We start from the raw sequence: 24,043 nt of genomic DNA on the forward strand, positions 1-24,043 counted from the left end.
AACTAAATAGTCTTTTCGTAAATATTGTGGTGATCCGGTGGAAGAAGAGAAAACTTAGTAAGAGGCGATGTCACTTTGGAAGCTGTACTGATGTTTGCACGAAAATGTTGTGTAACAGTCACTCACTTTGTTCTTGTGGCGTGGCAGTCTCGTTGTGATGTATCCATTTCCGTGGCTCTCTTGGTCACTGTTCACAAATTGTAACTAACAAAGCAGTAACTTTCAAACACGATCACGAACGGTTCTAAGCGCAGTGGACAAGATGGCGGTGTAAATACTGCTGGTTTCGATTTTGATATCGATTTGTCGACCTATGTGGGGTCAGATATTTATATGTTGTCCGCAGGTCTTATTATCGTATTACAGATGTAGGTTGACGAAATACGTTAAAAGTTGAGCACCTGTTACAATATTATTGAACACATCATGATATAGCTTAGAAATATGTAAAATTAAATAGTTTATATCATGATGTGTTCAATAATATTGCAACAGGTGCTCACCTTTTAATGTATTTCGTCAACCTACATCTGTAATACGATAACAAGACGTGCGGACGACATGTACACATCTAACACCACAGAGATCGACAAATCGATAGCAAGATCGAAACCAGCTGTATTTAGACCGCCATCTCGTCCACTGCACTACAGAACTGTTTGTGATCGTGTTTCCAAGTTACTGCTATATTAGTGGCAATTTGTGAACAGTGACCAAGAGAGCCACAGAGATGGATACCTCCCAGTGCAGCACAAAGGGACTGCCACCCCAGAAGAACAAAGTGAGTGGCCATTACACAACATTTTCGTGCAAACATCAGTCCAGCTTCCTAAGTGACATCGCCCCTTACCAAGTTTTCTCTTCTTCCACCGGATCACCATAGTATTTACGAAAAGACTATTTAGTTTCAATATGACCTTACTGTAAAGTTGTTTTTGAAATGCCATTTAGCCTGAAGATGAGATTTAACCCTCGAAACATGTCGCTAATTAAATAAGCCATAGAATAGTTGACAAAATTTGTGACTGGTAGCGGTAATTTAAAAAACCTTTGCATATTTCTTGAGATAGGCACGGTCGAAAAATAGTCAAAATGGCTTCAAATTCAATTTGTATGCTAACACGCACCACCAGACGCACGTTAGAATGAACTGTTTCAGTTCTCAAGACGTATTCCATAACCGATAAAATTGTTAATTCCGTACAGAGAGCAACTTGTGATAGTGTCGAGTTATAATATAAAATTGTTAGATGTCTAAGGCCTCTTTAATATACACTATCCGGTTAAAAGTATGCTCAGTTAGCTACTAGATGTCGCGAGAGGCGGACCAGTCGGTATAAAAGGAGACGGGGATCATTGTGTCGGCAGTAGAGAGGCAGTAACAGTAGCTTGGGTCTGTCAGGAGAGCTGAGTGACTGAAGACGTGGACTGGTCACTGGATGTCACCTGAGTGACATATCTACCAGGAACATTTCAAACGTTCTACAGTTAGCCAACTAGACTGCTGGTGACGTGAGTGTGAAATAGGAACATGAAGGAACAACTACACCTAAGCAACACCAGGCAGACCTCATTTAATGATGGACAGGCACCACGAGTATCACGGAGTGTGGCTGCAAAAACTAGCATGAGATCAGCAGAAGGAGTCACTCGTGAGTTCCAAAGTGCTACCACCAGTCCAGGTAGTCCTGTGCGTAGTAAGTTAATGGGGTACAATGATTGAGCAGCCCATTGTAGGCGACCCATTCCTGATGTCACTGCTAAATGATGCTTGAGGTTATCACTGGATGTGGGTCGCTGGAAACTAGTGACCTGAACTGACGAATCACGCTACATGCTGTGGCAGTCTGATGGGTAGGTTCTGGTTTTGCGAATGCCTTTAGAACGTTATCTGTGTACGGTTTTTGAGTGTGGTCCCTTGATTGCTCATAAGGAAAGGCTAAATGCGGAAGGATGTGGACACATTTTACGGCATCGTCTACGAATTCGGACATGATGTTTGCTACAGAACGACGGTGTATGCTGTCATAAAAGTAGCATTTGCGAGACAGTTATTTGTGGACAATAATATCTCTGATATTGACTAGATTGCTTAGAATCCCGCCCTAAACCCCATGGAACACCTCTGGGATGAGCGAGATCGTTGACTTCGCTCTGCACCACAGCATCTAAGAACCTCCTCTGTTTTCGCTTTTGAGGAAGACAGGCCTGTAACCATACATTCTGCTCTTGTTTTTGTACAATCAGTGTATCCTGATAGTCTTATTTGGTATAGGTTCGATACAACTTAGCAACATTCTAAGATGGGGCCCATGAAAGCTGTTTAAGTCGTCGCCTTTATAGACTAATTACATTTCCCCGGTAACCGATTAAAAAAAATGGTTCAGATGACTCTGAGGACTATGGAACTTAACTTCTGAGGTCATCAGTCCCCTAGAACTAATTAAACCTAACTAACCTAAGGACATCACACACATCCATGCCCGAGACAGGATTCGAACCTGTGGTCGCAGCGGTCGTGCGGTTCCAGACTGTAGCGCCTAGAACCGCTCGACCACTCCGACCAGCTAACCTATTAAACAACCAAAGTTTATCCCCTGTTTTACCTATGACTGAGCCTATGATTATTCCGTTTCATATAGCTAAAAAAATCTCGACACCAAATGATTTGTAAGAGATGACTGATTCGATTTGTGACTCACTGACTTTGTACAGGGAATTATTTTTAGTTTTCCGAAGTGCTCAGTTTAATACTGCTGGACATTAGTTTGAAATATCATCAAGTACCGGCTGATATACTTTGAAAACAATACATCGGATTACAAAAGGATTGTATAACAATTGTTTGTTTCGAAGGTGGACATCCAATGAAACTACATTCGAACCCCTGCCCCATCCTCAGGGTACAGCAAGGGGGGGGGGATTCGTATTATGTGGGAAAAAGTACATAAATTTTGGACGGAAAAGTTTTATCGTTGCGGTATACATGGAATTGTAATCGACACAAATGAAAAGGGGTTACAATCCATTGAAACGTGGTAGTATCTCTGGAAATTACCCAACAGATTAGGCTCCCAGGAGGGTAGAAGGGGGGTATCCTGTCTTTCTGTAATGATACACCGGTGTTTTATAGCAAATAAACGTGATTCTCCAGACCATACAACATTATGGAGTCTACATTGTTGGGGTAATTACCTTCAGAGATGCCGCTGAAATGGGAAGCGGTGGGATCAGGTCATTGGTTTGTTTGTCAGTGCAGTAACAACTACATTTAGCGTACCTCAGGAGCAACGTCATGGACGTAGTTGAGTTTTGTTGCCTTTGGGTTTTTTTAAAAATGTGAATCCCCTTGTCTCTCACCGTCCGGTTGCGTGTCTTAGGTGAGTCTCCTTGCATCTCGCTGTTGGGGTTCTACAACCAACAAACAAACTTTTGGGGTGCTAGTTTTATGTGAGACCTCATGACTCTCACCGGGATGATTGTATTAGCTGAGTCCTTTTGCCTCTCACAATGGGTGTGCTTGTTTTAGGTGAATCCCCTTGCCCTCACCATCGAAGTGCTTGTTTTAGGTGACTCCTCTTCGCTCTCGCCGACTCTGCATGCCAACTAACTGCATTGCACTTTACTGCTGTGTACCACTATTGTCGTCCAACAGCAAAAGACAGGTCCACTCAAGTTTCCACGTCTCCATTGCACCGCACGTAATACGAACCTCTTCCCCAAACTAGGCACTGACCCATACAGACAATTTTGCCGTTGTTTGGTGCAATATACATTGCAGTCTTATTTCTGAAAGACAATTCTCCATCTCTGCGTCGCTTCACTAATGTTTGCACAGTCAGTGACAACTCGTTGCCACATATTTGCAGGGGTTGCTGGTATATCCGCTAACATTTCTTTTTTAGCGTCCCCCACAGGTAAAAGTGGGGAAGCGTCGTATCGGATGAACACGCAGGCTCCTCATGAGGACCTCCTCGCCCAAGCCATCGACCAGGATAATCTCGGTTCAGAACTACGCGAGATATCCATGAATAATGCGTTGGAAAGCCATCTTGTTGAAACCACTTGTCCATTTTTGTTTGAAGTGGGACATCTTCTAGTTGTTGTTGTTGTGGTCTTCAATCCTGTGACTGGTTTGATGCAGCTCTCCATGCTACTCTATCCTGTGCAAGTTTCTTCATCTCCCAGTACCTACTTCAACCTACATCCTTCTGAATCTGCTTAGTGTAGTCATCTCTTGGTCTCCCTCTACGATTTTTACCCTCCACGCTGCCCTCTAATACTAAATTGGTGATCTCTTGATGCCTCAGAACATGTCCTACCAACCGATCCCTTCTTCTGGTCAAGTTGTGCCACAAACGTCTCTTCTCCCCAATCCTATTCAATACCGCCTCGTTAGTTACGTGATCTACAAATCTAATGTTCAGCATTGTTCTGTAGCTCCACGTTTCAAAAGCTTCTATTCTCTTCTTGTCCAAACTATTTATCGTCCATGTTTCACTTCCATACATGGCTACACTCCATACAAATACTTTCAGAAACGACTTTCTAACACTTAAACCTATACTCGATGTTAACAAATTTCTCTTCTTCAGAAACGCTTTCCTTGCCATTGCCAGTCTACATTTTACATCCTCTCTACTTCGACCATCATCAGTTATTTTGCTCCCCAAATCGCAAAAATCCTTTACTACTTTAAGTGTCTCATTTCCTAATCTAATTCCCTCACCATCACCCTACTTACTTCGATTACATTCCATTATCCTCGTTTTGCTTTTGTTGATGTTCATGTTATATCGTCCTTTCAAGACACTGTCCATTCCATTCAACTGCTCTTCCAAGTCCTTTGCTGTCTCTGACAGAATTACAATGTCATCGGCGAACCTCAAAGTTTTTATTTCTTCTCCCTGGATTTTAATACCTACTCCAAATTTTTCTTTTGTTTCATTTACTGCTTGCTCAATATACAGATTAAATAACATCGGGCAGCGGCTACAACCCTGTCTCACTCCCTTCCCAACCACTGCTTTCCTTTCATGTCCCTCGACTCTTATAACTGCCATCTGTTTTCTGTTCAAATTGTAAATAGCCTTTCGCTCCCTGTATTTTACCCCTGCCACTTTCAGAATTTGAAAGAGAGTATTGCAGTCAACATTGTCATAAGCTTTCTCTAAGTCTGCAAATGCTAGAAACGTAGGTTTGCCGTTTCTTAATCTTTCTTCTAAGATAAGTCGTAGGGTCAGTATTTCGCCACGTGTTCCAACATTTCTACGGAATCCAACCTGATCTTCCTCGAGGTCGGCTTCTACTAGTTTTTCCATTTGCCTCTAAAGAATTCGCGTTAGTATTTTGCAGCTGTGACTTATTAAACTGATAGTTCGGTAATTTTCACATCTGTCAACACCTCCTTTCTTTGAGATTGGAATTATTATATTCTTCTTGAAGTCTGAGGGTATTTCGCCTGTCTCATACATCTTGCTCACCAGATGGTAGAGTTTTGTCATGACTGGCTCTCCCAAGACCATCAGTAGTTCCATTGGAATGTTATCTACTCCGGGGGCCTTGTTTCGACTCAGGTCTTTCAGTGCTCTGTCAAACTCTTCACGCAGTATCGTATCTCCCATTTCATCTTCATCTACATCCTCTTCCATTTCCATAATATTGTCCTCAAGTACATTGCCCTTGTATAGACCCTCTATATACTCCTTCCACCTTTCTGCTTTCCCTTCTTTGCGCAGAACTGGGTTCTATCTGAGCTCTTGATGTTCATACATGTGGTTCTCTTATCACTAAAGGTCCCTTTGATTTTCCTGTAGGCTGTATCTATCTTACCCCTCGTGAGATAAGCCTCTACATCCTTACATTTATCCTCTAGCTATCCCTGCTTAGCCATTTTGCACTTCCTGTCGATCTCATTTTTGAGACGTCTGTATTCCTTAATAATCAAAACTGCAGTATCTAATTCCGTACTGACAAGTAAATAGTCGTTTATTTGAAAAACATTATCTAAAAAGTCGCCATAAATTCGACCTGTATGAAGTGTGGACCAATTATCCGGGTACCTAACACACTGCACCAAACATTAACACTCTCTGGACGTTGACGATCGGGTTCATGTGGCCATGATCTGTAAACTTTGCTTCGTCCGTGAACAGTACCTTTGAACGAAAATCATCATTGGCTGCTTATTGTTGTTGTATCCTTCTGCAAAACTTCACGCGGCTTTGAAATTCGTCTCTGTAGGGTTTGATGCAACAACAGGTGATATGGGTAGTATTTGTGTTCATATAGTATGCATAGAATGCTTCATCTCGAAATTCCTGGTTATCGAACATTTCAAAGTTGACCCCCCCCCAACCCACTAGGGGTAGGTGGATCATGGCGGTCGAGTTTATTGTCATTGGATGTCCCCTTTCGAGACTAAAAAGTTTTAGTACAGCCTTTTTTTATTCAGGTTGTAGTGTTCCACATATTTTTCCAGAGATTTCCAAAGCCGTTTTAACAGCCCCACCCTATATACATAGCATATTTCAGCCCGTCGTTCATTCTAGATAACTGTATCATCTGCGAAAGTCTGAGGTTACTCTTAATATTATCTGCCACATCATTAATTTACAATATGAACACCAAGGTTCTCAATACACTGCCTTGGAGGACGCTTGAAGTTATTTCTACATCTGCGAATACTTCTCGATGCAAAGCTGTGCACTTCCTGCCAATAAATCCCCAATGCAGTGAAACATCTGGTTTGATACTCCACGATATCGTACTTTCATTAATAATCCTTGGTGTTGTACTGCGTCAAATGTTTTTCGAACGTCATGGAAAACTACATCTACCTAACTATCTTGATTCATGTGTTTCAGGATGTCACGTGAGAAAGTTCATGTTGGGGTTCTCATTTCCGATGTTTCAGAATCCGTGCTTGTTGACATTGGAAAGGTCAACGTCATTGTGTTCGAGTTACCGTATTATGTTTAGACTCAAAATACGTTCTAAGATGGTGCAACAAATGGCTATCAAGGATGCTGGGTGGTAATTTTGTGGATCACCTCTGCTGCCATTATTGCAGATAAGTATGATCCGTACGTTCTTCCGATCGCTTGATATAGTTTTTTGTTCGATTAATCTAAAATACATGCCTAATTCTCCCGCAAATTCGAAATTGTCTGCGAATGAGCAAGGGCTGGAGGTAAGAAAGCACCAAAATTATTAAGAAATAATAGTACATAACAAAATGCAGAAAAGTGATTGCTGAAATAATGCCTTTAAAAGATGTTTAGAATACGATGTTTGTGTTGATAATTATAGTAATACAGGCGTTGGATAAAAGGAAAGAAACAACGCGAGCAATAAGTACTTGAACATAAGTGGAGATGGTAGCCAAGCCTGCAGGTTGCACTTCAGCATTTGAACATTAACGGCACCTGTGGAATGTCGTCAATACGTTGCTGGTTTCACTCGTGATAGTCAGAACAGTATTCTGTGTAGTAGTGAGTGCATTACGTCGCTGCTAAGTGATTTCCAACGCGACAAAATTGTTGATGCCCGAATTTTGGGAGCTTCGGTAACCAAGGCAGGCGAACTGTATGGTGCTTCAAGAGGAACCACATAGCAGATTTATACCACAGACAGCGAAAGTGGAAAAATATCAACCGCTAAATCACAACGTGGACGAAAACGTGTGTTATGTGATCTTGACTAATGGTTACTGAAGAGAACTGTGACTAAAAGTAAGAGGAGGCCAGCAGCAAAACGCACTGCAGAGCTGGATGTCGCTCTCGCCAAACCTGTCAGAACCAAAGCAATACGAAGTGGCCTTCATAAGCAACGAATTACAGGGCAAGTTAGAATTCGAAAACCAGTCATCAGTGATGCAAGTACCCCTAACAGGAAAAGATAGTGCTGGAGCCATAATACATGGACTGTGGAGCAACGGGAGAAAGTTGACTGACCGGATGAGCTTCGTTTCTATTTTTTTCAACTTCTTCATCTACATCTACATTTATACTCCGCAGGCCATCCAAAGGTGTGTGCCGGAGGGCACTTTACGTGCCACTGTCATTACCTTCCTTTCCTGTTCCAGTCGCGTATAAGAACGACTGCCGGTAAGCCTCCGTGCGCGCTCGAATCTCTCTAATTTTACATTCGTGATCTCCTCGGGAGGTATAAGTTGGGGGGAAGCAATACATTCTATATCTCATCCAGAAACGCACCCTCACGAAACTTGGACAGCAAGCTACACCGCGATGTAGAGCGCCTCTCTTGCTGAGTCTGCCACTTGAGTTTCCTGAACATCTCCGTAACGCTATCATGCTTACCAAATAACCCTGTGACGAAACGTGCCTCTCTTCTTTGAATCTTCTCTATCTCCTCCGTCAACCCGACCTGGTACCGATCCCACACTGATGAGCAATACTCAAGTATAGGTCGAACGAGAGTTTTGTAAGCCACCTCCTTTGTTGATGGACTACATTTTCTAAGGACTCTCCCAATGAATCTCAACCTGGCACCCGCCTTACCAACAATTAATTTTATATGATCATTCCACTTCAAAATCGTTTTGTACGCATACTCCCAGACATTTTACAGAAGTAACTGCTACCAGTGTTTGTTCCGCTATCATATGATCATACAGTAAAGGATACTTCTTTCTATGTATTCGCAATACATTACTTTTGTCTATGTTAAGGGTCCGTTGCCAGTCCCTGCACGAGGTACCTATCCGCTGCAGATCTTCCTGCATTTCGCTGCAATCTTCTAACTTCTTTGTATACTACAGCATCATCCACGAAAAGCCGCATGGAACTTCCGACACTATGTACTAGGCGAAGTTAACGCCCCTTGAAACGTGGCGTGGCTTCGGTGATGATTTGGGCAGTCGGCTCGTGGCATTGCGTGGCTCCCTTGGTAGTTCTGCAATGTCGCATTCCTGCCAAGGATTTTGAGGCCATTCTGAGTGATCACGTTTGTTCCCCAATGGCGATGCTGTGTTCCAGGAAGACACAGCGTCTGTTCACACATCTCGCATTGTTCAAGGCTGGTTTTGCGAGAACGAGAATGAATTGTCGAATCTCTCCTGGCCACCACAATCACAACACCTCAATATTATTGTGAGGTTGCGGTCTAGTATCGAGATAAGAGTGCGTGATTGCTATCCACCATCATCGTTGTCATTATTGTGCAAAAAGAATGGTATAAGACTCCTTCGAGAACCATGCTGGACCTCCATTTATTCATTTCTAGACGAATGGAAGACGAATGCCGCCGGGTTTCCTACACGGTGCTTGGCATGGTAATGTGCAGTGTATCTGTTCTTTCCAATTCCTGAAGTTATTGTAATATAAGTAAAGCAGTTGCTAGAATATAAATCGTTTAAACAGTTTCTACATCTATATACGTACTCCGCGAGCCATCATGCGGTGCTTGGTCGAGTCTACCCTGTGCCACTACGTCATTTTCTTTTCTGTTCCAGTCGTAAGTAGAGCGAAGGAAAGCCTCCGTGCGAGCCCTGATCTCTCTAACATTACCTTCATGGTCCTTATGCAAAATGCACGTTGGCGGCAGTTAGCCTCATATGCCGGTTCTCTAGTGAAGGTCGTTTCCCCTCCAGCGATTACCATTTGAGTTCCCGGAGCATTTCCGTAATATTTGCGTATTGTTTGAAACTACCGCTAAGAAATCTAGCAGGCCGCCTCTGCTTCGATGTCTTTCTTTAATTCGATTTCTAGTGGATCCCAAACACTCAAACAGTAGTGAACAATGTTTCTCAACAGTGTCCCGTACGCGGCCTCCTTAACAGAAGGACCACACTTTCATAAAACTCTCCCACCAAATCCAATTCGAAAATTCGCCTTTCCTACTAAAAACATTACCTGCTCTTCCTTTAATTCGATTTCTTGCGGATCCCAAACACTCATACAGTAATCAACAATGGGTCGCAATACTGTCCTATACGCGGTCTCCTTAACAGAAGGACCGCACTTTCATAAATCCCTCCCACTAAACCAAATTCGAAAATTCGTCTTTCCTACTAGACTCCTTACCTGCTCATTCCATTTTATACTGCTTCATAACGCCACGCCTAAATATTTCATCGACGTGACTATGTCACGCAGCACACTACTAACGCTGTACTCAAACATTGCGGGTTCGTTTATCCTACTCACCTGTAACGTGTATTCATTATGCGTAACGTGCTCGTGGGCAAATCTATTTTGTGATCGCGCGCATGTGGATAACGTATCTTAACGTCTTCTCAAGCCCAGGGTGGTAAACAGACATTCTACATAACTATTAATCTTGACCCTGTAATACCGCTAATGTTGGCTGCAGATCATACCAAATTAATTACAAATTCTGCTGTGACATAACAAGAATGCACAAATTGATATAAATAAGCGTTCGGAACTTTTTTCTAAACTTCTCCCTTTTTCATTCTACGTTTATCACTGCTTTCAGGGTTCAAGTGATACATAGCAAGCAAGTTCAATTACTTTCAACTCTCAACAAAATAATTAACATTTAGACATTGAATATGTGCTTATTAAATCTTTATCTCTCTCTCTCTCTCTCTCTCTCTCTCTCTCTATATATATATATATATATATATATATATATATATATATATATATATATATATATATATATATATCAGTGAAATTTACATCGACGTAGCTGTTGAATGGACTAAGTTGGCGGAGAATGATATTTTATCTTTTAAACTAATCAATCTCTCATGTACTCAATGGAGGGTATGATAGTGTTCAACTCTCGAAATTCTGTATCGAAAGCGTATGCAGGTTGGAGTGAGCAAACTCTCAACTCAACGTTTATTGTCGCCTAATCCGCACTGGTACATTAGCAAATGGAAACTGCCGTGGTTTTGCCTCCATGCTGCATCTGAAATTCCCTACTCTGGCCTTGACTGAATCACTCAGTCTCAACTTTCCTGCATCCCGTAGAACGTTAAATTTTCCCTAGTCGTAATAATGGCTATTGCACACTCGTTAAGGGATGGAGCGACGTCCACAATGCTCTGCCCGCAAAAATTCCCGCAGGAATATGAACTATCACTTTACATCAGTCGCCACGATACGTGAAGCACACCGCCCTCACTTCGCAGATGTAAAGGTCAAAATCTTCGCTATTTTTCCACACATAGATGTGGCCCACTGTAACACGAGACTGCTCTGTTAATTTAGTCCTCAAAAATGCTTTTATATGTCGTGACTCTCCCCATCGTGTCTCTTTCCGGGTAGCCGTTAGCCTTATTAATGCTGTCTGGCCACTTACCTATGGTCTTGGCTATGTTTATCTAAAAGGTATTACATTGTTCTCGTCACATGTACCGTCCGCCTTCAAACTGCGTTCACTTTATGTCATTCACGCATGCCGCTGTCATTATAAGGATGGATATTGTTTTGTTCTTCGGTACATCAGATTATTACAATTGCTTCTTGTTAACAATATATTCTGGGGATTTTATTCTGTATCGTAATTATGAAGCTCATGTAAGGTCCGAAAAATGCGAATGCCTTGCACACCTGCATTACATTTACTGCTAGCTGCAATTCATACAACTAGAAATTTGATCTAAGTCGTCTTGTATCTTCCTACAGCCACTCAACGACAACATCTTCCCGTAAACCACAGCATCATCAGCAAACAGCCGTAGATTGCTGCTGACCCTGTCCACCGCATTATTTATATATAAAGAAACTAACAGCAGTCGTGACACACTTCCCTGAGGCACTCCTGACGATAGTCTCGTCTCTGACGAAAACTCGCCATCAACGACAACATACTAAATTCTGATACTTAAGATGTCTTAGAGCCACTCTTTTATCTGGGATCTATTCCGTATGCTCGTACCTTCATTAACAGTCGGCAGTGTGGCACTGTTTCAAATGCTTTACGGAAGTGTAGGGATACGAAATCTGCCTGTTGCCCTTCATCTGTAGTTCGCAGGATCTCATGTGAGCAAATGGCAAGCTGAGTTTCGCACGAGCGATGCTTTTTAGATCCTTGTCAAGGAAATTTATAATATTGGTATTGAGAATACGTTCAGCGACTCTACGTTAAACATACGTCAAAAATATGGATCCATTATTTTACCCTTCTTGTGTTCAGATGTCACCTATGTTCTTAAAATATGTATGACAACTTAGAAACATGCAAGATGTCTGCTCTCAGTTAAGAGGCCCAATCTGACAAATGTAAACAGCTGAATAAATAAATAAACACATAAATAAAATTAGTTAATAAGAAGAAAACATGACAGTTGTTGTTGTGGTCTTCAGTCCTGAGACTCGTTTGATGCAGCTCTCCATGCTACTCTATCCTGTGCAAGCTTCATCATCTCCCAGTACCTGCTGCAACCTACATCCTTCTGAATCTGTTTAGTGTATTCATCTGTTGGTCGCCCTCTACGATTTTTACCCTCCACGCTGCCCTCCAATACTAAATTGGTGATCCTTCGATGTCTCAGAACATGTCCTACCAACCGATCTCTTCTTCTAGTCAAGTTGTGCCACAAGCTCCTCTTCTCCCCAATTCTATTCAATACCTCCTCATTAGTTATGTGATCAACTCATCTAATCTTCAGCATTCTTCTGTAGAACCACATTTCGAAAGCTTCTATTCTCTTCTTGTCTAAGCTATTTATCGTCCACGTTTCACTTCTATACATGGCTACACTCCATACAAATACTTTCAGAAACGGCTTCCTGACACTTAAATCTCGATGTTAACAAATTTCTCTTCTTAAGAAACGCTTTCCTTGCCATTGCCAGTCTACATTTTATATCCTCTCTACTTCAACCATCAGTTATTTTGCTCCCCAAATAGCAAAACTCCTTTACTACTTTAAGTGTCTCATTTCCTAATCTAATTCCCTCAGCATCACCCGACTTAATTCGACTACATTCCATTATCCTCGTTTTGCTTTGGTTGATGTTCATCTTATACCTTCCTTTCAAGACACTGTCCATTCCGTTCAACTGCTCTTCCATGTCCTTTGCTGTCTCTGACAGAATTACAATGTCATCGGCGAACCTCAAAGTTTTTATTTCTTCTCCATGGATTTTAATACCTACTCCGAACGTTTCTTTTGTTTCCTTTATTGCTTGCTCAATATATAGATTGAATAACATGGGGGATAGGCTACAACCCTGTCTCACTCACTCCCCAATCACTGCTTCCCTTTCATACCCCATTTACAATTGCCATCTGCTTTCTGTTCAAATTGTAAATAGCCTTTCGCTCTCTGCATTTTATCCCTGCCATCTTCAGAATTTGAAAGAGAATATTCCAATCAACATTGTCAAAAGCTTTCTCTAAATCTACAAATGCTAGAAACGTAGGTTTGCCTTTCCTTAATCTTTCTTCCAAGATAAGTCGTAGGGTCCGTATTGCCTCACGTGTTCCAACATTTCTACGGAATCCAAACTGATCTTCCCCGAGATCGGCTCCTATCAGTTTTTCCATTCGTCTGTAAAGAATTCGCGTTAATATTTTGCAGTTGTGACTTATTAAACTGATAGTTCGGTAATTTTCACATCTGTCAACACCTCCTTTCTTTGGGATTGGGATTATTATATTCTTTTTGAAGTCTGAAGGTATTTCGCCTGTCTCATACATCTTGCTCACCAGGTGGTAGAGTCAGGACTGGCTCTCTCAAGGTTGTCAGAGTTATAATGGAATGTTGTCTGCTCCGAGGGCCTTGTTTAGACTCACACAATATCATATCTCCCATTTTATTTTCATTTACAGTACATTGCCCTTGTACAGGCCCTCTATATACTCCTTCCACCTTTCTGCTTTCCCTTCTTTGCTTAGAACTGGGTTTCCATCAAAGCTCTTGATATTCATGCAAGTGGTTCTCCTTTCTCCAAAGGTCTCTTTAATTTTCCTGTAGACCGTATCTATCTTACCCCAGGTGAGATAAGCCTCTACATCCTTACATTTGTCCTCTAGCCATCCCTGCTTAGCCATTTTGCACTTCCTGTGAATGTCATTTTTGAGACGTTTGTATTCCTTTTTGCCTGATTCATTTACTGCATTTTTATATTTTCTCCTTTCATCAATTAAATTCAGTCTTTCTTCTGTTACCCAAGGGTTTCTACTTGCCATCGTCTTTTTACCTATTTGATCCTCTGCTGACTTCACTATTCCATCCCTCAAAGCTACCCATTCTTCTTCTACTGTATTTCTTTCCCCCATTCCTGTCAATTGTTCCCTTATACTCTCCCTGAAACTCTGTACAATCTCAGGTTCTTTCAGTTTATCCACGTCCCATCTCCTTAAATTCCCACCTTTTTGCAGTTTCTTGAGTCTTAATCTACAGTTCATAACCAATAGATTGTGGTCAGAGTCCACATCTGCCACTGGAAATGTCTTACAATTAAAGACCTGGTTCCTAAATCTCTGTCTTACCCTTATATAATCTATTTGATACCTTTTAGTATCTCCAAGCACAGTAGCGTGCTACTATTTGCGCAATTAGATTACTCTTTATGGAACGTGTCAGGATCCCAAATTCTTAGAGAGAAATTCCAGTATATTACCTCTCCCCAGAGCCAGGGGCGAGCCTATGCTGAAGTCATTGTGTTAGAAGACCGTGACAAGGTGAAGGAAGGGAATCTCCCTTTAACGTGTCGTCGATTACGAGGTCATTTACTCTATTGTCTTCTCAATTACTGCTTTACCTCTTACTTATTTTCAACTGTTACATTACTACCAAAATAGTACAGCAGAAATACTTATTCTCAGCAAAGTAAAACCGTGTTTAAACCACTACACAACACAACCACCTTCTTAAAATCATTTTCTGTATCATAAACTCGACTGTGTAATGATTTTCCTTGGAATAACAGAGAAATTATATTCCTTTCAAACTTCAAAAGGCAGGTAATGGTCCATCTTCTATTACAATAGCTATGTCTCCCATACGTTTGTCTGCAACTCACTCTTGTCAACACCCATCTCCCCCATCACCTTTCCCTCCTCCTTGTCACACAGTCCTCTACTGAAATATTATTCTTTCGTAACAATTATTGACATTGCCGTTTTAAATCCTCTTCTCTTTCATTATGCATTCTTTTTCTGACAGTACCAAACACAGCTTTAGAAGTGCTAAGCGCAAAAATTTTATTCCTAATCTTAATGCACTCCACTATCATTTTTATTATTGATTTAAATTTTTATTATTTCATATTCTATGTGTTGACATGTTTTATTTCTGCTCCTATGGAAGAAAGAATCCTAAGGCCCTAATCTGGTCAGTCTAAATGAACTATAAATTAGTTAATATAAACGGAGCACAAACTTAAAGGGGGAAATGTGAAGTAAGAAATCGACAGTGTATTCTTGAAAGGAATGATCTTGTCGTTAAGTAACTCACGGAAAGCATGGAAAACGTACATCTGGGTTGTGAGGCAATGCGTATGCGAGTGTCCATGGTGCAATGATGAGGTACTGGACTTCTGTTATCGAATACTCAGCATTGCTTGTGGGCGGCAACCAATACGGATGTCAAGTTCAAAATTTCTGTCTTTACTTGCTTCAATTTTCCCTACACATTCAATCGCTCATACTACATTCGTACAGTACGTGTATACAGGTTAGGCCAAACGCAACCGATCAATAAAATATTTCATGTACCTTAAGGTATGCAGCCCAACTTGTATTACCCGGGAATGATTACGTAAGTTGGTTTGTCATCTTAAGGCGCCTGAAATATTTCTCGGACCAGTTTTCTTTGCCCATCATCTATGTTCCTGACATTAAAATGGTAAACTGAACTTCGTACTCAGTATTAGTTCAAAAATTTGTACTAAATACCGTGCTTTCGGGATATATTTAACCAATAAGAAGCTGCTGTTTACTTGCAGGTGTGAACTACGTGCTGCGTAAGTTGGGCAACATGGTTACGCCAGTGATGGAGCTGCTTCGCGATGGAGACGAGTGGACGATGAAGGTGACGACTGTGGTCTTGAACACTGTCACCAAGTTCCGCCTGGGACAGGAGTTCGACAACGTCACCCCTGATGGACGCAAGGTGAAGACCACCGTCACACGAGAAGGCAACAAACTCTTCATTGTGGAGAGGGGCGACAAAGTCTTCAAGTCAGTTCTAGAGTTCTCCCCTGAGGAGCTCACAACGGTGGGTCAAGCTTCACCGCCATATAATGATTCTGGTTCTTATAGTTAAGCTTTGAGTTCTTTTGTACTGTGATCAGCATCTTCTTCACAACCACCGTCATGACAATCAGCCTCTTCTCTCCCTTGCTTAACTGGTCGTTGATGGGTAGTAGGTTCTCTTCCAGAAGTTTTCGTTTCATACCTAATATAACAGTCACATGGAAATGGCAATGTCAGATTAAACCTCTTCTCTTCTGCTATTCCAACTATAACTTGACTGTATTACTAAACAGCCACTAACACCTGATCGCAATTGAAGGTTGCCTAGCTAGCGGCTTCGAAAGGCAACAGAAATCTGTCATTTTGGAATTTCTCATATAATTATTGACCGAATTTAAAAATTTAAAACGCTATTATAATCTGCCCATTAATACACCACTGGCCATTAAAATTGCCACACCACGAAGATGACGTGCTACAGGCGCGAAATTTAACCAGGAGGAAGAAGATGCTGTGATATGCAAATGATTAGCTTTCACACAAGGCTGGCGCCGCTGGCGACACCTACAACGTGCTGACATAAGTAAAGTTTCCAACCGATTTGTCATACACAAACAGCAGCTGACCGGCGTTGCCTGGTGAAACGTTGTTGCGATGCCTCGTGTAAGGAGGAGAAATGCCTACGATCACGTTTCCGACTTTGATAAACGTCGGATTGTAGCCTATAGCGATTGCGGTTTATCGTATCGCGACATTGCTCCTCGCGTTGGTCAAGATCCATTGACTGTTAGCAGAATACGGAATCGGTGGGATCAGGAGGAACGCGGTGCTGGATCCCAACGGCCTCGTATCTCTAGCAGTCGAAAGGCATCTTGTCCGCATGGCTGTAACGGATCCTGCAGCCACGTCTAGATCCCTAAGTCAACAGATGGGGACATTTGCAAGACAACAACCATCTGCACGAACAGTTCGACGACGTTTGCAGCAGCATTGACTATCAGCTCCGAGGCCATGGCTGCGGTTACCCCTGACGCTGCATCACAGACAGGAGCGCCTGAGATGGTGTACTCAACGACGAACCTGGGTGCACGAATGGCAAAACGTCATTTTTTTCGGATGAATCCAGGTTCTGTTTACAGCATCACGATGGTCGCATCCGTGGTTGGCGACATCGCGGTGAACGCATATTGGAGGAGTGTACTCGTCATCGCCATACTGGCGTATCACCCGGCGTAATGGTATGGGGTGCCATTGGTTACACGTCTCGGTCACCTCTTGTTCCTATTGACGGCACTTTGAACAGTGGACGTTACATTTCAGATGTGTTACGACCCGTGGCTCTACCCTTCATTCGATCCCTACGAAACTCTACATTTCAGCAGGATAATTCACGACCGCATGTTGCAGGTCCTGTACGGGCTTTTATGGATACAGAAAATGTTCGACTGCTGCCCTGGCTAGCACATTCTCCAGATCTCTCTCCAACTGAAAACATCTGGTCAATGGTGGCCGAGCATCTGGCTCGTCACAATACGCCAGTCACTACTCTTGATGAAGTGAGGTATCGTGTTGAAGCTGTATTGGCAGCTGTACCTGTACACGCCATCCAAGCTCTGTTTGACTCAATGCCCAGGCGTATCAGTGCCGTTATTACGGCCAGAGATGGTTGCTCTGGGTACTGATTTCTCAGGATCTATGCACTTAAATTGCGTGAACATGTAATCACATGTCAGTTCTAGTATAATATATTTGTCCAATGATACATTGCTGCACGTAATTATGTCGTTTTTTCGATACTGTGAATTTTTAGTCAGGACTGAACGATGTTACAGGCAATGATGGCTGAGAGCTAGAACAGTCGTTTTGATATAAAAGATATTTTGTTTCTTATCTCGTTTATTATAGGAACAACAACAGTAATCGAAGATACAGAAGACTATCGATACGTAAAGTATGAAAAATGCCTATTGCACGTACTTCGAGAATTTCTTTCACATTGACACTTTAAATCAGTTGTCTGAAACAATAATTAATGTGCTAATGTGTTACGATACACAAATCAATGGGCTTGTATCACATGATTCCTGCTCATAGGTGTATCAATATAAAAATTTGCAGAAGCGTCACTCCCACGATTGGTTAATCATGTGTCAAGCGCCGCTCTACGCAAACACTCCCAGCGTACACACAACGTGGACAACGATGAAACCTAAAGCACTATTTGTTTTTTTACCACTAGGCACAGTTTGACCAGCCGCTGCCGCATCACAATCGACACATAACCATACATGCCACCATAGGAAAGAAAGATCTTAATAAAAAATATGCAAAAACATAACAAATGTCTGTGATTTGTGAGCTAATAGGATCCTCATGGTATCATTTTAATAAGGTATGATAGAGCCTTCTAGGTGTCCTTGACTTCATCTCTGCTGTTTACCTTTTGTATTTCCATCTAACAATATTGCGCTTCACAAACAATTGTCCGATAAGCGATCCCGCATTGCCCACCTTTTCGTTGAGTTTCTAAAAGTTTTCCTCGAAGCTTTGCTGCTCACCTACTCTTTTTAACATCAGCTACGTTATTCTCTTTGTGGAGAATTTTTCAGTGTCCCGTCACCGGTATCACATTTCGGAGGATTAATTTTTATCTCCTGAGATGTTTTAAGCGTCCAGTTTTCACTCCTATATTTACTAAATGTCACACAAAACTTTTGAAGCAGGACTTTTTTCTTGGGAAATATGTAACTGATCTCATTGCTTGATTACTATTAGAATGACGATCAGAGGCAGTTATGTGGTCCTAATGGAGGTGATGTGCTGTTGTCTTTCTTTGACTTGAGAAGCACCTCAGTCAGCCTGTTGCAGGGGTACTTACAATTCCAGCATTATATATGAAAATCTGCAGTTGTTTGCATGTTTTCGTATCCAAGACGCAATAAAAGGATTGAAAGAAAAGTGAAATGTCAAAAGAACTCGAAGCTAAATTCCAGGTTTCGATTTGTACTCTGACGCATACAGATCGTCCAATTCTTAGGTGATTAACTCTTTAGACTATCCTGGGAAGCTTCTTAAACACCATTCTATCTTTACTTTTCTTATCCAACTCTCGTGCAATTTCCTTTATTTCCTTCCCCTGCTATGATTCTTGTCTCCTGTGACTAACGAGTGTGATTCACCTTTTTTAGTAATTCCTCAATTACTTTTTCTGTTGAATTTGTTTCATTTATGAGGACAGCAAAAGCTGTTACGCTATGGCTGGTGAGTTGGTTATTGCGTTGTGCTTGCCTGCCAGAAAGTTAAAGTTTTTGGTCTCCTTCTGTAGCTTTTCCAGCTACCAGCCTTCTTTTCTACCTCTAATAACGCAATTTCACAGCTGAAGAAGTATGCTTCATTTGGTCTTCTCCTGACAATTGTCACTTCAGATAACTACAACCAGATATTTGATTAGAATGTCAGAGAAGTAGTTCACTTGGAGATTTTGTTGTAGAGGAAACTAACTTTGGTAGTTGTTTCTTTATGTTCCAGTTCGTTTTCTGCAGTTTCCGTTTGACTTAAATATGTGGTTTGAAGTATGTTGATGATGTATAGCTCTTCTACCTGACTTTGTGTTTGATTTGTGAGAGAAATTGTCATCTACAGATTAGTACTGGAATGTTTCCAATGCACTCCTTCCGCTTCTTAATTTTGTTGAATATTTACATCTCTGCCTGGTCCAAGCAAATGTTAACTACAGCACCACTGATAGTAGATCTCATGGATAGTGCTTGTCACAAACAGAATTTAGTACCGTAAGCAAAATAATTTTATTATGTAATTAGTTTATAACATTTCATTTATTTATGGCCGGGTCAGTCTTTTGCTGTGTGACTTGCTGTTCTACGATATTTATGATTTCACCTGTGGATACGTAAGTGTTGTGAATTTAAAAATATACGAATACAGCAGTTGAAGGGATATTCACGATTTCTATAGCTTCTCGATTAAGTACTTTGATGTTCATGTTTCTGTCTGTGTATGTGTGTAGGTTTTCTGTAGGAGTCTATGCACGTGTCTCCCTAGTACTTAAGATGGGTCTTTCTTAAAGCTCACTACGGATCTAAAGACAAAGCTGATTAGTATATGATGTTTTGAATTATTTTGTGTGATTTTTCTTGTCTGATTGAATGTGTGTGTGTGTGTGTGTGTGTGTGTGTGTGTGTGATGCTTTTCAGGACTATTCTGTGATCTCTTTGGAATCTCTGTGCTGATATTGGGGGGTAGCTTACGTATGTTGGACTCTGCTTTGTCAATGCCTTCTCTCTCTCTGACACAATTTCTGACGTGTGTCCTGTGTCTGCTTTAATTGATATGTGTTTTGTATTACATTTTTATTCGTACTGTTTATGGTTTGTACGCCAGGTGTTTTCTTTATTTCGGCTTTTGGAATTTTTTATCCTTTCAAAATATCTACTTCATTTCCAATGTCACCTTGTCCTAGCAGATCAGTAGTGAAATTCATTGTGTTGTCTTTTGATGCTCCTTTAAGTTTATTCACTATGTGCATAAGGTTTTTCGTATTTGTGTGTTCTCCAGTTTCCAAATTTCAAAATTGTATTTGGGTCTTCACGAAGAAACATTCGTTCTCTTTTCATGATCATGTACCAGTGTAACCCACTTCTTTCGATTCAGTTGTCATTGATTAATTCTGTCCAAGTGTTAATCCCGTCAGATGGGTACTGGATGAATATTACAGCGGTAGAGGCGTCTAAGGATTTATGGCAACAACTCTGTAGTGGAAAAATGTACTGGACAGTAATCATTTACGTTTACCTTCAAAACAGGATTCACATTGTGGCGGAACAGGTTTCCAACCCTACACTTCTTTTAACAGAGTGAACTTGGGCACTTATTTTGTGGCTAACATTTGAATTGAATGTTCATAGTTGTTCCACTAGGAGCGTAGTACAAGACAAAGGAATAGGAGAACTATACATACAATTTTTTCCTGAATCGCTGATATACATGTTAGCAGGAGATTGTATAGGGTACACATTCGTTAAGGAATCCATATTACATTTTTTTAGTTTGTGTTGTGTGTGGCATGTTGATTCTGTATGGCACCCAGTCAGGAAATGATACATAAGGTAGTATACTCCGACTATGATATAAATTTATGTTGATAACGAGTTTGTTTGCGTGGCCATCCTCGGCAGCAAGCACAGAAATCTCTGTTTTGTAAATAAAAAACGCCTTCTCTTGCTGCACTGTATTCTATTTCTCCCAGACCCGTTTCGCCTTTTTTCACTTTAAGGCGTTATCAGTGGGAACTAGAATGATACTGTTTTGTTTTGATATGTGTAATTTGTGCATTATAAAACAATTCATGTCTCGATCTTTAGGTAAATAAGTGATTACTTACGATTCTTTGCGGTTTTCGATGGCGTCTGCGTTTCCTCTCATCTGGCTACAGGGTGGAGGTCGCTGTTTAGGAAACATAAGCATGTTTTTATGTTCTGAACTTTTTTCTTCTCACATTTTATCTTGTTTGCCCTTATTGTTGTGATGCACTATCAGTGTTTTCTCACTCATTACAGATACTTGATCGAAAACTGTAACTTCAAGAGGAAACTACTTTGAATCGACTCTGTGTCTCATCTTGTTTGGTTTGTTTACATACATGTTGCCAACCAAACGAAGTATATGCTGAAAACTAAAGTCTACTCATTTCTGTTGTGTGTGTGTGTGTGTGTGTGTGTGTGTGTGTGTGTGTGAGAGAGAGAGAGAGAGAGAGAGAGAGAGAGAGAGAGAGAGAGAGAGAGAGTATGTGTGCGAGGAGAGAGAGAGAGAGAGAAAGAGAGAGAAAACATTCCTGCATGGATCTTTTTTGTGGGGTGAATATGTTGGTGGTTATTCACCACGAGTTGATCATGTTGAATATGAATGTCATAGCTATCAGAGAGTGGTTCAAAGTTTTGGTTTTCAGCTTATTTGAGTTTTGGTTTAAATGTTTTGTGGAGAGGTTCATGACCAAGTGAGTGCAAAGGGGTTGGGTAGTATTTTTATTATCATTATTATTATTATTATTATTATTATTATTATAGTTGTCCTCTGTTGTATTGTTACTCTGTTATTTAATATATTAGTGCAAACAATAGGCTGTTTGAAATGTGTACTTGAACATTCAATATGGTTTTCTTTTCTGCTTTGGTATTTTGTATGTAATAATTTTCTTGCCGACTTAGGAGTGTTTTTTTAATTGTTGATTCTAATTATTTTCATGTCCTCTTCTCTAGTGGTTGGTTTGTTACTGTGTTCTCTTAGGTGTTCTGCAAATATGGAGTGGTTTGTCCCATACTTCAAGGCTCTTTGTATCTGACATCAGATATTCTGCCTGTTTGTCATCTTTATCTGCCATCACATGTACTACACTGTTATCGATATACACCTGCTTTCCGGTACACATCTCTGTGTTTGCCAGTTTTGGCATGTATTTTTGGACAGAATTGTCTGTTGTGTATGCTATATTAGTTCCCTCTCTTTTGAAAGTGTTGGCAATTTTATGTCTGAGTTTGTGTTTTGTATATCATTGTGTACCATTTTGTGTTTTGTCTTGTATTTCCTGATTGTTCTGTGTAGTTGTTAGGCTACGGAGTGTTTTTAATCGTCTTTGGGTATGTTGTGCTGTTGTCAGTGGTTTTGCCCTTTCTGCTTCTATTTTACTTTCAGTTTTTCGAAATTCTGAAACTGTTTTTAGCTAGCGCTGTTTTCTTTAAGATCACTTAAGGCATGTGGAAGTCATTAATTTTCAAATTAATAGGTACATTCATATAGTTCATCGCCTATATCTACAGAACAATTACACCTACAGAGTGAGTGTTTAGGCGTGTTTTCTCATCTGGCTTCTCTCTCTCATGTGAAGCTATTGCCTATTCTACGTCTTTATTAACACGGATTTTACTTCTGTGGGAGTTTTCGCCTTTGCGGCACGCTCACACTACGCACGGGCCAGCAGTGGCCAGTCGCCGGGAAACCCACTCGCAGTAACCCTTCAGCTTACCTACTACCTTCATGACAGCCAACTTACTTCCTGGCACTCGTATTGTGCCAATAGCAGAGGTTGAAGTGTTGCCAGGTAGTCCGACGGACTATTGCAACTCGAGGATGTGGATGAATTGAGTTTTCATGACGTTCGTGACGTAGTACAGCTCAATGCGACCGTGAAAATCGAGAGCAGTCGGACAACGTACTCGATTCATGCTGTTAAATTATGTTTGTATTATAAGTTGTACGTCATGACAGTATGCCATTTCAGGGCAACATCACATTGAAGGCTTGCACTTTGCTACGATCTATTATAGTTAAATGTATTTCAATGAAGCATCAATGCTAAAATCTTGGAGGACATTGTAAGACCAAAGATAAAGGCCGCATTTGAATGAATTCACCACAGCGTGATGAGGAGAGGCATAGGATTGCAGATCCGATAAAATTTGGGTAGCATCCCACACGCCACCTCCTCGCGAGAAATGCCGTCCTGTGTCGGGACTCGCGCCACACAGCGCCGCGTCATCGGGCAAGCGAACGCTCCTTCCTGTCTATTGTCTCACTTCCTCAGGCTGAATGGTATCTCGGACATGAGCGAGAAGATTGTGGACACTACGCGTAATTTTTTTATGTTCACTTTTGTAAGAGATTATGGGACATTATTAATTTAATACAAATGTGTTCTGCAATATGCGATGTTACTTAATATAAGAGCGCACCGTCCCAGGATTGAGTTCCTTTGTTTTTGCAGCTTCAGTCTGATGAAAAAACGAAAGACGAAATTGCTGTAAGTGAAACGAGCAGCTAAGGCATTTTTATTCTGTTTTTTTTTTTTTCACAAATATTTGGCTGTTTATTTTCAAATACGAGGGTT

The 24,043-nt window shown here is 41.1% G+C and overlaps 1 protein-coding gene across 2 annotated transcripts in view; it reads left to right on the plus strand.

The window, feature by feature from the left end:
• Positions 1 to 24,043, plus strand: part of LOC126284719 (fatty acid-binding protein, muscle-like) — a 112,197-nt gene that overhangs the window by 64,278 nt on the left and 23,876 nt on the right. Inside the window, exon 2 of one of the 2 annotated variants that reach the window (XM_049983853.1) lies at positions 15,894 to 16,060. In XM_049983853.1, coding sequence (XP_049839810.1) covers positions 15,894 to 16,060 — 167 coding nt within the window. Of the gene's footprint in view, positions 1 to 15,893; positions 16,166 to 24,043 lie in introns of both variants that reach the window. The other variant, XM_049983852.1, reaches the window with a different exon arrangement.

Source organism: Schistocerca gregaria, chromosome 8 (genome assembly GCF_023897955.1).
Source record: "Schistocerca gregaria isolate iqSchGreg1 chromosome 8, iqSchGreg1.2, whole genome shotgun sequence".
NCBI lineage: Eukaryota > Metazoa > Arthropoda > Insecta > Orthoptera > Acrididae > Schistocerca > Schistocerca gregaria.